Raw genomic sequence first — 17,713 nt, forward strand, 5'->3', positions numbered from 1 at the left:
ATAGCTGGGAAAATGAAGCGAGAAAAAAGGGGAAAAAGCGTGGAAGATTGTTTGTCTGCTGCCCTCATTCTCGCCTTCTCGCCATGCATCCCAAAGCCCATGCCATCCCAACCCTTTCCCGACCCGAGTCCAAGTCCCATCTTCCATTAATTCATCCGCCATGGTGGCCAAACAATAGGCCCGGCATTCCAGCATGGCCACATTTGGTGGCTGGTGCCGAAAATGGTCCATTTTACTCCGTTTCAAAATTGGTAATCTTTTTTTCATTCTTGGGGGTAAAAAAAACTTGTCAGTGAAGCCAAGAATACGAACCACTTGTAATTAAAGGGAAAATACGCTTCTTTTAAATTAGAAAACTTAGCTTAAAATAGTTAAAGGTTTTTTTTAAATTTCTCATTTATTTTTACATATTTTCTGTGAGTGAAAAGAATGATATATTTAATTAAAATGAAGTGATTAAAAGCCATTTGTCTTATATACGACAGATATTTAATAAATAAATGTGTATTTTAAAACGTTTTCTCTCTGAAAATACAGCACAATTTTTGGCCATTCTATGCCTTTTTAAACTTTTTGGTACCATTTTTTGGCAAGACTTTTCGTTCGCCAACTTTCGCGTCCAAGTGGCAACCGGGCATTATTTTTGCAGCCCCAAATGGACTTTCGGCAGTCATTATCGGGATGTTATTGTTGCACCACCGGCCAGCCGGGCAGCAACAATGCCGAGGAAGGATCGGCCACGACCAGGACCGACCGGGCGGAGTGCATTAAAACAAAAGTGAGTGCATGTGCGGACACTCCGCTCGGCTCGCAAGGACATTCGCAAAACAGGGACCTCCAACTGGCAAACGGCAAACAAGAAATGACAGCCATGCCCTGCCTTGTGCCATGCAAATTCAATAAATTACGGCAACGACCATTAATTATATTTTAAATTGCAATGTCCACACTGGCACACTCCAGTGGGAAAGTTTTGTTTTTGTGCACCCCCTTCCCCCTTCCTTTCCATTTTTTCTGCGACAACGAAGTGAAAAAGTTCCACTCATTCAGCGGGCAGCAAATTGTCGCAGTTTATCTCCTCCGCACGCATCGAAAACAAAATGCATATAGCCGCAGTGGCACACTGCCACGCCCCTCGGGCTGCCGAGCCGCCCATTTGTGTTGCCAATGAATGCGGCGCAACAAATAAAGCACTTTTGGCCATTGCCCGGCATAAAGGATAAATAAATGCGGCGAAGAAAAGAAACGACGGCGGGCAACACAAATAAAGTGCTGAAACAATGGAACTCCAGCTGCAACTTCAACTGCTGCCCACTCCCGGAATACTGGGTGGCCAGTACAGTACGCCCTCCACTGGGCCACTTGCAGCATTATTATCGCATCGCGTAAACAATTCTCGAGTTGCGCCTGTTGACACTGGCGGCATGTCATTAAGGGCGACGTCAGTAGCCGACCGCTGACGTGTTAACTGCAGCGCGTCCAACTTTTAATTGGTTTTAAGTCACAAGTTAATTTCCATAAAGCAGGGGTAAAGCTCAGAAAAAGTCGAGAAAAAATACGGTAGAAAAGCACGGGGAAAATGCAGGAAAAACTGAGGGAAAACAGGGCAAGGAAAGTAAAATCGATCCTACGCTTAAGAAGTAAAGTTGATAGCTTACAAGATATCTGGTTATTTTATTAACTGATATGATTTAGATGTATTCACTTTCTATAATGCCTTATTTCTTGGGCTTGCCCCGCTTTCCGCGTTTGGGTTTCTTCTTGAACGGTCCCAGTCCACGTCGCACCATGGTGCCACGCCACCAGGCCTGCAACCTGACGGCACACTCGATGCGGTGCATCTGCAGGTCGAGGAGTCGCTGCTCCTCCTCCTTTTGGGCGCGGTACTCCTGCACATAGGTCATCCGCTCCTCGTAGATCTCCTTGTGCTTCTGCAGCAGCTTCTTCTGCTCGAGAATGCGGAGCTCCCAGGCTTCAGCTTCGCGATCCACCCGTCGCATCTCGCTGACATACCGCTCCTGCCACTCCTTAATCCTAGCCTGCAGCTCCACGATCTCCCGCTGGCGGAAGGAGCGAAGCTCAGCGCTTACCCGCTCCTCTCGTGCCAACTTCTGCTTGATGTCCAAGATGTCGCGTAGGTAGGCACGCTCAGCATTCTCACCCCAAATGGTTCCTTGGGCCAGACGACCCTCCTCCCAGCGCTGCACCAAGCTGTACTCGAGGTCATTGACACGGGAGACACAGCGCAGCTTGTACTTGGTGTCGGCAATGCGCTCCTCCAGGTCCTGCAGCTTGTCCTTGGTGACGCGCTTTTCGAGTTCGAGGTCCTCCTTGAGTTTTTTAAGTTCATCCTTGGACTCCTGTAGCTGCTGGGCAGCCTGGGACTCCTCACTCTTGTTGCCACACAACGCGGCAATCGCTTGCTTAATGTTTTCCAGACCCTTATCCTCGTGACAAGGAGTTTCCGCCACTTTAATCTCAAGGCTTGCCATGTCCTTGTCATCGAAGGACTCAATTGTCTCTCCTTTAAATGCATCCTTCTTATCTTCGAACTGTTCATCCTCAAAGAGTTTGAGCTGTTCATTAATTTGCAGACACATAATTTTCATATCGGCAGAATCCTGCGAATCTTCTAGATCCTTTTCTTTCTCACCTTCAGTTTCTAGATCCTGATGCTGCGTATAATTTTTCTCAGCCAAATCCGGATCATTCATGGCTACCTCGAAAATCGCTCGCAGGGCATCCATATCCCTTTCGAATTTCAGTGCATCTAGGACATCTTCATCAAGCAGATCGGCATCGTTCTCCTGCTCACCCAGCAAGGATTCCAGTCTAGGCAGCACTTTGCCCGTAATAAGGACACGTTCCGGCCTCTCCTGCTCCCCCATCGACGAACTGCGTCGCCTGCGGAGAGAAGCCGGCAGTGAAAGCGGTTTCCTGGCATTTAAGCGCTGGGAACGCTGCTGCAGTACAAGCTGATTCAACGTGTTCCTATAGACGGTCAGCAGGAGGATGCGTCGCAGCTCCAGCAATTGCTCCGCCGAGTGTCCTTGCGACATGGCAACTAATACCGAAATGTGTTGCCCGGCGAGACAATGGGTTTTGGAAGCCAATCCTTGTAGCTGCCCCCTTCCTAGCAACAGTTGCCAGGCTCTGGAAGTTTATAAATGTTTGGCTTTCAACATGAACTCGGATTTTACCTCATCTTCTCCCCCCCGCAGCTGGCTTTCAACTTCTGACTCATGTACGCCTCGTTCTTGGAAAAATGCTTGGGTGCGGGACCTGGCTTGCATATTTCATTGCTGTCATCGTCCTCGTGGCTTACGTGCGAAAATGCCCAACTGACTGCGTCGGGACCCTTATTGCACGCAGGACAGAAATCGTTGAATTTATTTGCCATCCTCTGGCTCCTTCGGGTCCTACTCTTTCATTTTTCCCTTTCGCTGCGTATCTGTGCCTGTAGTTGTATCTGTAGCCGGAGCCGCGTATCCTTGGGGTTCATTCACTCCTTGGGCATGCAAGTATGCGTCTTCGTCCTTCGGCTTCTTCGCTTGGCTTATATGTTTAACCCAATAAATGCCGCGCTGATTGCAAGTTAAATTATTGGCGCACAGGACTCCAGACCCGCATTACAATTAAATTATCGCATTAACCGCAAAACCTGCACGCCGCTCGCTGCTCTCCGACTCTGTCTTTACGACCGATTTCCCAGCATGCCCGCAGCGACAGGGTTTAAAATAAAATAAGTACATGAACCTCCGTGGCATTACACGGTATGGTATGACCTTTCGATCAGCACGGGTTATGGGGGCACAACTGAGGGGCACAACCAAGAGGCACAACTAAGAGGCACAGCACGGGGAATCCTTTTCGATCTAGAACCTAGAGTGTAGCAACTTCTTTAGCTAATATTTCTATATTTTTAAATGAGTATGAACATGATCCTATGTAACACCCCATGGAATGGGTACCAAGTAGCCCAGATCCTTTGCGCCTTAAAGGCAAACCGCCGAAAGTGGTCAATGCACCGGGCGGCTTTGTCTGGCGACCAGGCCGTAGTGAAAAATGGCTGGGCGGACATTAATTTAATGCCCGCCGATGTCTCGCGCACACACACGCTGAGATAGAGAAAGAGACGGCGAGAGGCGAAGCGAAAGAGAGGGAAGCAGGGAAGCATGAAAGAGATGGAGGCAGCAGCGCACACATGAAGGAGTAGCTGTTCGCACTTGGCGGTCTGCTCCGCTTTCAGCTGCCATTATTTTTAATAGACTCGAGAAGAAAAAGTTTTCAGTTTTCTACTTCATTGACTGCAAATCGGCAAAAGAAGCTCTCGGGTCGCGCATTGCCGCCATTTCAGGACCGTTAAGGATGTTAAGGATGCCAGCCAAAATTAAGTGCCCCCAAAAAAAGTGCGCTGTGCAGCGCCTGATAAGCACTCACATACACTTTTTGGCACAACTGCAGCGTAAAGTCAAACACATAAATCGCCCGAGTTCGCCACTAGCAAAATTTTCCAGCAGCAAAAAATGTTCAATTTCCATTTAGGTTTACACCCGCCCCCTTCCACTTCGTCCATTTCCAATGCAAATGTTCGATTTTGACAAACTTTTCATTGATATCCTTGCGCGCACTCAGCCAATATCCAATCAAAAGAATTACTTGCGTGCCAGGACATGCCAAGTCGCCAGGATATTAATAGCTTCAAGGTCCTGTCGCAAATTGTTCCGGCCAAATAATAAATATGTAAATACTGGTCGAACTCTCAAGTTCGCCAGACATCCGAACATGTCGCAATTGTTTAAGTTGTCATGTGGGCGATATTTTCCAGGAACAGGTATCCTTCTTCACTTAAGTTTATTAGATATTTCGTTCCTACGGTTGATTTAAAGCCATGGTCTCTTAAGATTGCACTCGAAAAGGAAAGTATTACGTTTCTTTCGCTACTCATAAATGCACTTTCAGTATTTTTGGGCAACGCTTAAAGAATGACGCGTATTTCAGTTAGTCGAATTGGTAGCGACAAGGACGAAATTGTCCGTGGTTCAGGTCGCTTGGCAACCCGTTTATTTTGTCTCTTTGCGAAGGTCAAGGAAGGCGACTAAGGGGGCTGTTTTCCAAAATGTAATATTAGATAATAAAAGGCAAAGTAAAAACCATAGGCTCATGCCTTAGTTTTAAGCTAGAAAATTGAAACTGGTGTGTACCCTTTGAAACAACGCCCCTGATCCTTTCGACTTCCCCCTACCCACTGAGCCATCAGGAACCGCGGAGATAACCTGCCGTACATATGACAGGACCCCATCCCGGCCGTTTGTTATCCCCCCCATGTAAATAACCAAAATTTTATATTGCGGCCCGCAACCACGGCATATACTATACATGTGCCACATGGAGAGGAGCGAGCCAGGACGAGCGAAGCCAACGCCACGACAACGCCAAAGCGAAAGCCAAAGCCAAAGCCAGGAGCAAGTCAAGCAGGATACGGAGTTGCTGCGGCTTCGGTGTCGCTGGCAGCAGCAGCAGGAGCACGGGAGTGGTCACTGCTGACGCTGGGAAGGCTGATGATGGCAGGCAGGACATGCAGGACAGGCAGGACACCGTGGTGAGCGTGTGAATATGTCAGCGTGTGAGAGAGGTCCTGCGCTCTTGTCTGCGGCCGGGGGAGTGATAGACGCCACTGCCATTAATTCACATTCAGGTGCCACACGCTTGGACGAGCACAAGTGCTGGGGTATGCACTGAAAAAACAGGATAGGAATTGCCTATAAAGTGGCTCAAAATTAATTTTAAATATATATTAATCATAATACATATAAGCTGTTCACACTCTAATAGCATAGTAATTGGAAGTTTTAATTACTACAAATGACTCAAAATTTTTCGCAGTGTAACTGCGGCTGCGAATGTGCGACAACAACATGTGTTTACACTCATCAGAACAGGAATGGAAGAAGCTGGGCCCACTCGTGCAGGCAAATCCCGTGCAATGCATTATAAATGGCTCCGCCGTGTCCTGCGACCCCAGACGACCCTCCACGTTTTTTTGGCCAAGAACACAAAACTGGACGGAGTTCAAAAAGAAGTGACCTACTTGCCGGCCGTGTAATTAGTATACCACACAGGCAGGGCCAGAGAAAACAAAAAAAAAAAAACGAACATCGAGCGGAGTGTAAAATTCATGGGGCGAAAAATCGAAAGTTAGTTGCCGCCGAGTTGCTCAATGCGTGGCACGTTGGGCAAGCCGACAGAGTCGACGAGGCAAATCGATAAGGGCCAAGTGTCCCTGGCCAATGCCAAGCAACCACCAAAATAAATACGCAAAGGAACCAGCAGCACCAGCGGCAAAGGGCCAAGAAACCGGGCAGCCATGACAACGCGACTCAACAAAACAAATGCCAATCACCCACACAAACTCGCATTAAATGCGGCTATTCGAATAAACTTGCCTCAAAAATAGAACACACTGTCGCATTAATATCCCCGTGCCAAGCGAACTGTGTCAATAGCGAGTCGTAGTAGTTCTGCATATGGCCAGTTGAGTAAGAACCGCCAAGTGGCAAGGATCGCAGCGCAAGGATACTCCAAGCAATGTTTCCCCAAGCCGAGATCGAGAATTACAAGCTGCAGGTGGAGCTGCTGCAGGAAAAGCTGCAGCGCAGGTGAGCAGATCATAATAAATTTCTAAAAAATAAATATAAAAATTAAAATTAAATGCAAACTATAGCAACATATAAGTATGGGCAACATTAACGGGGTATTCATTACTTTTTGGCCATTATTGCACGATTAAGCCTAGTTAACATCGAAAGATGCAACAAAAAATAGAGTTATTAAATTATTCATTGAGTAAATTATTTATTCATTATGCAATTATTGAATTTAATCACACAGATGTTTTTATTATAGGCGTAACAAGTAAATGTAATTTAATTAAATGAATCATAAAACAAAGGTAATAATTAATAAACTTCTAAAAAGGATACATTACAGAGAAGAAAAAGGTTAAAACTTTCCATTTGAATTTTAGATTATATATTTATAAAAGCTCAGAGCCAAAAACTACTTAACTTTAATGTTAACTAAAGAACAAAGCGAATATTCTTTGTATCATAGCTCAAAATCATTAAATGTTTAGAGAGGAAAATTTGAAATGTCCTTTGACTCAAAAGCCATGGCCATTGATTTGCGTTTGTCAGCTTTTCCCGAGCTTTTCGTGTGCATGTGCAGCAGCTTACTAATGATATTCATGTCCTTTGACTCGACTTTCTTCTCGACTTCCTTTGGCTTTCGGGCAGCGAGGATAATCGCCAGCAGCTGGAGCACAAGTTGGATAAAATCTTGCAGAAGCGCACTGAGCTGTAAGTAGCTTTTGTCATTCCCCCACCATCTTGCTCAAAAAAGGTAAACGGATATGTGTTTGCACTCCAGCGACAAGTCGGTGCGCCACAAGAGCCGCCAAAAGTACCAGGAGTTCCTGGAGGAGCAGGCCAAACGCAACGAGCGCAACAAGAAGCTGGTCCACATGCTGGAGCGGATCGATGAGCAAACGGCTGCCATGTCGCAGCGGAGCGAGCGGCTTAAAATGATGAAGGTAAGTCCGCTGGCCAAGCGGGGGAAATGTAAAGTCAATCACACTTGGGAAATCCGGAAAATGTACCAAAGAGGAAACTCAAGAAAATTATTCAACACAGTCTAGAAAAACAGAAGCATCTTGTATATATTCATCCAACATTTTTCCAAGTGCATCACGTGTAGCCTCTATCTTCATCTTTCTTTTTCCCGCTTTGCACAGCTGCAATATCAAATGTACTTTGCGAAATTGGTGCAGAATCAAACATTGCGTTGCATCCAGCAGACGACGACTTCGCAATCGGCTCCATCCGCCGGCGGAGTGATACCAGTGCTGGTGCAACCGCAGCCGCAGGTGACGGTGACCAATCCGCAGTCGACGCCACAGAACTGGACGTTTGCCATGGCCACGCCCACGCAGGCGGGCATGCTGTTGACGCCCCAGTTTGCCGCAGCAACTCCTGCAGGTCCGCCCATGCAGCCCATGCAGCCCCCAACCATGCCGACTGGCCATCCTGTTTACTATCCAGAGCTCTTTGCCGGAACTGCAGCTCCCCTCGGCACCTCGAACCTGTTCGATTTGCGCGCCACCCTGCGCGCCTTTGATAATGAGAATGCCGATTTACCGGAGCGCATGCAGCCCCACTTGACAGGTGATTATCAGGCGGAGCTGGGTGGCAGGAGCCATCCTTCAGCGAGCGCAGCAGCAGGTCCTGCTGCTCCCACGACACCCACATCGACTTTGTCCAGCCAGGAGAAGGGTGCGAGGCAACTGAGCAGCACTTCCTCCACGCTGGCCACATCCTCGCTGACATTTGATAAATTGCCAAAGACATCGTCGCCTTCGCTGACGTTAACTGAGCTGCCGCCTGCAGGAGTAGCAACTCCTGGCCAGGATGTGGGCGGGCAACCGCAAAGGGATGCCGGCGACCTGGATGGCTGGACAAATTCACGCGTGACTAAAGTCGAGTATGAAAAATCACCAACTGTCGTTGGCCATAATGAGCCGGGCCAGGAAAAACAGATACTACGCGAGCAGCAACATCATGAGCCGCAGCAACAGCATCAGCAGCCATCCCACGACTTTGAAGCATACTTCGGTGAGCTGAAAATCGATGAGTCCTCCTGGCAGAATGGCCAGCCCACGCCCACTCCCGCACCCAGCGACCACGAAGACAAACGCCCCTTGAACGTGCGTTCCAGCGAGTCGGGATCTGGAGTGGGTGCGGGAGTGGGATCAGCGGTTAGTGGCAAAGTTGGCATCAGCAACGATTTGCTGGACGAAGTCAAAGCCAGTCGGGCGGCACTCGAAAGAGCAGCGGCTGCGGTTGATGAGCAGCTGGCAAGGGGTAATCAATTGTCGCCGCCAAGCAGCCAGGATCCCAAAACCGGTGTGTCGATTGAGAATATTGAAAACGCCATTTACGGCGAACGGTTGACAGGAGCAGCAGGAGCAGGAGCAGGACTACCGGCAGCAATAGCAGGAGTAGCTGCCACAGCAGGCGAGGCTATGGCAGCCGCATCGTCGAAGGGATTTTTTGATAATTTGGCAGCCAACCCATCGCCAGAGGAACATCAGGAGGTGGAGCAACAACAGCAACAGCAATCGCCACAGCAGGTGGAGCCGGAGTTGTCCGGGTACGGGCAATACGATGCCAGCAGTTATGGCGATGCCAGCGAGCCCATCTATGCCAGCATCGATTCCGCCAACCAGCAGCCAATGCAAAGCGCAAAAGTGGAGCCGCTTTACAGCGAAATCGGAAATCCCGCAGACTATCAGCATCAGTCGTACGCAACGGATGCGGGGGCCGTTGCTGCAGATGTGCCCGCAGCAGTGGCAGTCGAAGGTGCAGCAGCTACGCTGGATGCCAGCGGTGCTGGCGAGGTCCTGCCGCAGGAGTACTCCAATATTGATTACGGCAACTACGAGGCCGATCAATATGCGGCCGGCTATGATCCCAATGCCTATCCGGGCTATATATACGATGAGGCGACGGGCCAGTACATAGCCGATCCCAATGCCACCCAGTACGCACCAGATGGCAGCTACGCTGGCCTGGAGTACGATGCCAGCGCGGTGCAGAACTATGACTACAGTGCCTACGAACAGCAACCGGATCAACAGCAGCAGCAGGAGCAACAGGAGTTGCCAGGACAGGAGCAACTGATGCAGCAGCAGCAACAGCAGGAAGCCTATCCCGAAACAGAAGCCACACCGGAAGTGGAGGAGAGTCCAGCCGTTGCGGCGGAGCCACCGACACCACTGGCCACCAGTAAGCCCCTCAAACCCACATCGATACTCTCGACGACAGACAAACAAGCGGCGCCTAATGATGCGCAGCAGCAGCAGCTCAAGAAGAAGAAGCGCGTTAATTTCGTTGACAGCAGCGAAACGGATGATAGCTCAAGCGCGAAACCGACCCAGGCCGCAAATCCAGGACCCTCCGCCGCCCCCAGTCCGGCCACGCCCCCAGCCGCGGGCGGCAGCGAGAGTGATTTCGATTTTTCAACCGGCAGCGAGGCGAAGAATTAGAACAACGCTGAAAACATTTCGAGCTCTAATTTGTTGCCATTTGGGTTAACCAAACCAAACCGCCCAGCGCCACCGAGCCACCCAATTCAATGTGAACGACCGTCTCGATTTATTGCCAATGCATTGGGCGAAAGAAAAATCGGGAAAATCCAGGAAACGCAGAGTGGAAAATGGAAAATAGAAGAGAAGCGACAAATTCGTGAAATGGCGAACCTCAAGCCGCACAAAAAAGTTGCTGCTTACTTAGGCGACGACAAGCTAACAATGCTCGTTCAATTCAATAGTTTTAGTTGCATGTCAAATAAAGCGAATAAACTCTAAAATACAACATGAAAATTAATTAATTAATTACATTGAATGCCTCTTAGTTGGGTTAACAAATTCATTTATATAACAATGATTTTTATAATAATATTTTTTAATTTATAATATATGTAATATTTTTTATTACCACTTTACACTGCATGCACAACAATAGAGTATTTACTGCACTTTAATGCATTTTTTGTCACTTCTGTTTACCACGCACGTTCAGCCTTGACACAATTCAGCTGTTAACTGTGCGTATACGCAATATTTCGCATTAATACTTGGCGCTGACACACACACACACGCACACGAATGTCCTGGGAAATATTTCATTAACGACATCGGTAATAAGATCAGCAGCTGTTGCCGCCAGGCCGCAATTTATCAAAAGTGCAATTGTCTTTGCCGCGGGCCGCGGAATTACCTCAACCCCACATTCGCTGGCCCACATTGCTGGCCAGGATCGCTGGCAATGACACTAATTATGTGCGGCCAGGCGGTTAAAGCCACGTCCAGCAAATATGCTGATTCCCGATATGAGGAGCAGATCTGGCGGAGGCTGCTTGCTTGGCCAACAATTGCCAACTTAATTGAAATTATGCCAGCCGAAGTAAATGCAATGCCGCCCCATATAGATGCATACATACATTACATAAGCGTGTGCATAATATATATACTTGGAATTTTAATTTGATTCAGAGCGAAGGCAGTGAAAGCGTTTATATTTTCATTTGCGACAAGCGCCTCCAACTGTTGCTGACAGTTTTCCATCAACTTGAGTGGCCAAGGACATTTTCCTTTCTGCTATATTTCGAATTTCGAGCGTCATCAATGCGATCATCACCATCAATGGATTGCATTTTTTTTTTGAGTGGAGGAGTCCAGCCCGAAGGTTTCCATTTTTTAAACAATTCGATGAAGTTTTTTAATTACACTTCAAGTCACTTATTTCGCTGGCGACTTAATTTAAATTAATTTCTGCACCGAACGGGCATGAGTAAAAATGTAATTAATACATATAATTGGCCTGTCGCAATGTCAACAGTCAAGCACATCAAACAGTTAAATCAAATGTCAATCAATTTTTGTGGTCGAGTCATTAAACATTTATCAAACCATTGGGAGTACGCCGCACTACACGCAACTGTCGCCTTGCATATTTTCGTATATTCGCATTTAAAGCCAATTATAGCTGGGAAATTGGGGTAAATAGACTCCTACCCCCTTGAACATGGAACCCATTTTTGTTTCACTTTTTAATGAGTTGAACATTTGAGTAAAAAAGTACACCGAAGTGAAATGAAGGAAGAAAATCGAGATGGCAAAGTGGCGATGAAGAGGAGCAAGGACGATGGTCGATGGACGAAGGCTAAAGTGGTGCTTTTTCAACAGAAATTCGTAATTAAATGTAACACACAAAACCTCAAAGGCAAATGGCAATATAAAACGTAATGGGCCACATTTAAATGCCCCCCAATTTTGGGGCTGAGAATTCAGACAAATTTCCAACGCTGTGTCACTTCAAATGAAATATTTGCATTGACCCAAACTTTTTTCCATCGGCGAAAAGGTTTTAAATTCCAGCTAATGACGTCGCAGGAAAACCAAAAAAAAACCCTATGTCTTATCAAACAGCTAATTGCCGGCTCGATTTACAGCAAATGAACATTTTTCCAATAAATATCCTTTTGAAATTAAAGCCAAAGCACTCGAAGTGCGAAGGTAAATATGTGTTTGATTTGAAATTACATTGTGAAAATGGATTAGGTTTTTTTTTATTTTTATTAACGCCCTTCTAGAAAAGTGTGTAAAGCGTTTTGTCAAAGCAAACATTATATAATAAATACCATATGCACGATGTGTGTCCTTGTCAGCGCTATTCAAAAATAAATTGCAAAGCAAATCAAATCGACACGTCGCTGGTAGGAAGGATAAAGGATTATGGCTGCTTCGCCCACAGTCTGCATAATTGAGTGGCGCTTATTTATGCACCCCCGGCAAACAACGGGAGGCCCCCAACCACCACCACCACCTACCTAACCAATCAATGCATCCCCATCAGAACTCGCCGGATCCTCAGGACTCCCCCAAGTCCGCATCGCACACATTCCCATCGCTGGCTGCTCGGCAAAGAAGGTAGAAAAAATATAATCAGTGCTGAAATTCAATTTCGAAATAAAACGCAAACGCAAATCGAGAAGCAAAATTTTCAGTGCCATCGAACATATGCTGGGTTAGGGATCCGGTGGTGTTGTTGGTGGTGGAGTGTGTGCACCCAGTGGGGCAGAAACAAACAAGGTGGAACAGCAAGAGCCGGCATACGTGGCGTATGATTGACGGTTATGCAAATGACATTTTCGGGGTAAAGGCAAGTCGCGTTCCCTGATCATATTTATAGAGCAGTTATGGTATGAATAAAGAGCGTTGGCTTTGTGGGGAGCATAAATGATGGATTGAGGCCGTCGTCGGAAATTAATTTCCACTTGTAGTTACACTAGCAGTCGAAAGTTTGCAAAACTTCAATTTCAAACGTCTTGAACAGAATCATTTAACCAATAAATACAAGATATTTAACTATAATTCTTAACCAGCTCAATGGCCATGCAACCATGTTCAGTTAAGTTGCCACAAACTTAAAGCCGGGTATAACTTCTGCGGGTTTGGCGATATGATATCCCTTTGTCTGTAGCAAGCCTTTATTTGGCAAGGGCTGGGCGGTGTATTGTCAAAACGCAAACATTGGCCAATGGAGAGAGATACCATACCATAGTTTTCGGTACCCGTTCCAGCTCATCGGGCGCTGCACTGACATTAACGCTAATTGAAAACATGAAAGGCGATACACCAGCCAAATTCCCCGTGCGCACCGCCATCCGTGATGATTAGTGCACGTGCAATGCTTTCAGCTTTCAGCCCGACTGTCTGTCTGTCTGTCTGTCGAAAGCCCGTCGATGTGTAGCAGTCTCCCATGCCACCTGTCACCTGGCTCCCTATCCGCCCGCCACCACCACCACTTCTCACCTGACTCCGGCGGCGTTTTCCTGTTCAATTTCGTGCTATTTTCATGGTGAAAAGATAACAAAAGTTTTTGCCTCGCCTTGCCGCGCTGGCAGCGTAAGAGTTTCCCCACGTTTTTCCGCCAACTTATTATTGTTTAAATATTTACACTAAAAATGGCGACGGCGGCAGCAGCAAGGGTGCGATTCCTGGCGTCTTGCTCCGTGTCCTGCAGCGCCGCCATATGCGAGGCAAGTTCTTCCAGGAACTCCTCGTTTTTTGGTGGGGCTGGTGGAGGAGCACAAAGTTTGCGAGCCACTTCTACTTTGGGGCCCAAACTGAAGCCGTGGCATTGTCACACACTTGTCTCCTGCGTAGCACGACTTTTGGCTCACAATCCAGAAATTGCCGGTGGAATACATATGGGCACTCAGAAAAAGCTTAACACAACGCTTTTCAAACTTTTAAAATAAAAGTTTGAGACGCTGTTTACTAGCGCAGCCAATGAATACGTAAAAGATTAAGCAAGGTTTTCTAATAATTTATAATTGGTACTGGGCTTACTTATTTTTAATGTGCATAAAAGTATCTAACAATAACATTTTAGACAGCTTTTACAAGTGATATGGTATCTCAAAGATTTGAATGAACGCACTTACTTTTTTCTCAGTGCTTAAGCAGCAATTTCCTGGGGGCTTTGGCTGCCGCGTTCGATTCCGGATTGCTTTAAACGAGTGGGGGCTCCTCCAAAGTTGCGCCTTACTTGGCCGATTAGGCGATTCTCGTTTTTGGGCCAAGCGGAGCTCGCTGATGATGTGCATGCTTGTGGGGGATACTGGGAACTGGGGAGTATATAACCCGATGTCGGATGCTAATGCCACCGGCTCACACTCGCAATCGAAATCGCACTTATTCAGATGATGGGGGAAATGTTTTCGCATAAACATCACGTCGGTCACGTTTCACGTTTGTCCGTTACAGCTACATTTACAGCTTTGGCTCCAGTCGAAGCTCCACTTGGCGCTGCTCTTTTCAACTTTTTTTCCCCATATTGTTGAACTGCAAATGTTGGGCCAACAGTCAGCCAGACACGTATGACAGTTTTACTACGATGGCAAACAATGCTAATAATCATCATAATGCTTTTGAAGTGGCGCAAATATTTTCCAAGCCCATAAACATAAATCAGTTGGGTGGTGGATGGTGGGTGCGCCTCGGTTGCCCCATATGTCCATGTGGGCCGGGTTTAAAACGTATCAACAAGCTGTACAAGATATGTATACACAACATTGAATTTACGTTCTGTCAAAAGGAGAAGCAGCCAGCCTGCCTCCTTGCACAATTTGCAATCAGGCAAAACTAATTTGCCCAATAAGCCGCAGGCGAAGAGGTCAAAAAGGTATTTTGCTTCCCAACCGACAGTTGCAGCAGTCGTCGATTCGTGTTCCAAATTGCACAGATAATGGAGCAAAATCAAGTTGAGCCCAACTGATATTGACAATTCAGTGCCACAAACACTGGGCAAGAACACCGAACTTTCTCAGCTGCTCAGCTGCGACCGACCAATTGAGAGATTCCCAAACGACAGTGGAATTGATTTTCATCGATATGGCCGAAACCATGTGCTCCTGCATTTCATATTCATATGCGAACGTGCTCCTGCCACTCGATTTTGATTGTGATTGTAAGTGTGTTTGTCGCTGTGTTTGTGAGCGTGTCCCTGGCAATGGCAGCCAACCGCAATGTAATTGATGTGGATTGTGCTGTGGATATGCCTTCGAACCACCGATGCGGACCCAGTCCGCACTTCTTCGTGTTGTTATTCATTAAAATCCCAGCCGAGTGCTTTTGTCTCTCACGAGAAGGTCTCGAGTGGATGGGCGGCGGGCTGGCTCCTTTTGGGGCTAATCTGCATTGTCTGGCTGGCAACATGGAAGACAGTCGGGAGCTCGATGGCAAGGATACTTGGATACACGGCTACACATGTCGCATTGTCCTGTTCCTTTCAACCGCAACTTTAAGTTGGAAGCGTTGGACATGTTTCAAGTTCGTGGGATGCGTGATTTGAATAGGGTTACAAAGAAACACACTGGAAGAAATGAAAATAGAGATTAATGGAGAAAAAAGTCAGTGAAAACAGCATGCAACAGTATACTTGTGCACCTTGTATTATCTATAGGTCGTTATATATATATAAAGACCCATAGGTTTAACCCATCTGTAGTATGCAGTATCTAACTTTCGGGCTTACTCATATCCCATTGTACACCGATCCCAATAATATTCCTATCCCACGTATCCAGAGGCTCCATTGGAATTTTCACTTTTATTGTTTAAGCTTTCAGCACAGATTGTGCGCGTATTATTGAAATCCCCTTTGTGCGCCCCAGGCAGGCGACACACGCCATCTCGGAGTGCCGTGTGCTCCTAACTCCCTGCAACATGCCCCACCGACGCATTCCACTAGCACTCGGGAAGCCATTGTTTCGCGTGGCCTGGTGGCTTAGGTGCTGCCATTACCCAACTCCAAATGTCGGTGCTTCGTCTTGCGATTTGTACGAAACAAAAGGCCTTGCTGCTGCGAATGGCAAAGTTATCTGAAAGCATTGATTACATATTGATAGCAAAAGACAGACACCCAGTGCCAAGTCAACTAAACCCGCCAGCCACAAGCGGCAGAAGTGGAGAAAGGATGGCTCATAGCTTTAGTACCAGCGAAAGCTGGCATTCAGGAAAGCAACCTCCTTATCCCCCGCAATTGATACTTCCTTAAATTTGATTCGCATCCTGGCAAGCGATTTCTCCTCGGATAACAAAATACTTATGGCCCAACGGAAGCTTATCACATGCTTCAGGTGGCAATAAGTTGGGGGATAAATTTTAATTAGAGAGGTGCAAACGCATTTATCGGTCAGATATTTCGAAATTTATCTATCAGAGCTTTAAATCTTCCGAGGGTTAAGTCCTTTCGATGCCATATCTTGTTATTTCAGTTTTGCATTTTGATAACTAATGGCAGGTAAAACGCACTAATAGCAACTTGAGAAAATAGCACAAACATTCAATGGAAATTAGATCAACTATAAGAAATCCGTCTTAATAAGTAGGATTGTGTTTGGTTCCCTTGTGACTCCAACTGCATCTGGGAATCCCCCTACGCAGCATCTCTCTATTAGGATGCGAACTGAAGGAGCATTAATGCTGTCGCCATGACAACAGCACGTGATCCGCTTTATGGATTGAGGCGAGGTCCTTGTAGGTGATGAAAAGGTAAGGGGTGAAGTTGGTAGGTAGGGGGAAATGGGCGGCAGTGCAATTTAATGCGCCATGGCCACGGATATCCGTTTAATGGCCATGAATACATAAATAATAAATAATAAAATTGTATTTGTTTATGGCTCGCAGCACTCGCACACTCGCACACACACACCGTTACACACTGCCTTTGTGTGAATTTATTTACCTTTGCGAATAAAATATATCGATATGCGTATAAATGTGTATTTTTTATGTTAAAGTTAAATGCAATTTAAACAATGCACAATATATTTATAATAAGAATGATAAAATGCAGTGCAAAAAGCGCTTTATATACGGACTATCTGTTCGCCAATGCCAGAGATTGGCTATTAAGGCCGTGTAAATCTGCGCCTTTGTGTGCGTAAGTGCGTGTGTGTGTGAGTATGGACGAGCACTTCCGTTTTCCTGTGGCTTGTTAAAAATTATTTAATTTTATTGTATTTCAATTGTTTGCTGCGGCAGGGAGGAAACAATAATCCAAAGTCATTGTTACTTCGCTGCACTGCATAATAAATGAGAAGCCCCACATTCCAAGGACCTCCAACGCCACCCACATCATCACCTCGTCCTGGCTAATGCATGCAATTTGCGCTGCTCTCCTAGCTGAGTGTCCTGCAATCGATGACCATTTGGCCTTTTTTTTCGGATGGATCAGACGTAGATATAACCGAGCATATACACCTTAAACTTAAAATTCAAATGATTAAATAAACTTCAGAAACACATATGGAAAATGCATTTATTAAAAACATACATCCAACACTAACAGATTAGTCTAATAAAATAAACAAATTTATTGTAAAATAAATATTGAAATGCTGACAGTTTCCAGGGCATTTACAATTGTTTAGTTATTTTATTTGGCTATCTCCTCGGGTGAGCTTATCGACAACACTGTTGTGAAGCGAAGTGGTCCTGGATCAGGATACGTTGCTATGGCAAATTAAAAATGCCATTGGCACGGAGGGCAGCATGCAAATGCATGTCCATGTCATAGAGTTACAC

General features: G+C 46.4%; 2 protein-coding genes across 2 annotated transcripts; one reads left to right on the forward strand and one right to left on the reverse strand.

Moving 5' to 3' along the window:
* Nucleotides 1–1,718: 1,718 nt before the first annotated feature.
* Nucleotides 1,719–13,908, reverse strand: LOC117145101 (dynein regulatory complex protein 9). The gene is made up of 2 exons (XM_033310621.1): nt 13,578–13,908; nt 1,719–3,882 (listed from the first exon to the last, which is right to left on the reverse strand). Exon 2 carries the CDS (start codon nt 3,057–3,059, stop codon nt 1,719–1,721), a length of 1,341 nt encoding a protein of 446 aa, XP_033166512.1. The 5' UTR covers nt 3,060–3,882; nt 13,578–13,908.
* Nucleotides 6,220–10,403, forward strand: LOC117145100 (AF4/FMR2 family member 4). The gene is made up of 4 exons (XM_033310620.1): nt 6,220–6,659; nt 7,296–7,358; nt 7,429–7,591; nt 7,793–10,403. The coding sequence occupies exons 1-4, from the start codon at nt 6,589–6,591 to the stop codon at nt 10,100–10,102; spliced, it is 2,607 nt and encodes an 868-aa protein (XP_033166511.1). The 5' UTR covers nt 6,220–6,588; the 3' UTR covers nt 10,103–10,403.
* Nucleotides 13,909–17,713: the final 3,805 nt, after the last annotated feature.

Source organism: Drosophila mauritiana, chromosome 3R (genome assembly GCF_004382145.1).
Source record: "Drosophila mauritiana strain mau12 chromosome 3R, ASM438214v1, whole genome shotgun sequence".
Taxonomy (NCBI): Eukaryota; Metazoa; Arthropoda; class Insecta; order Diptera; family Drosophilidae; genus Drosophila; species Drosophila mauritiana.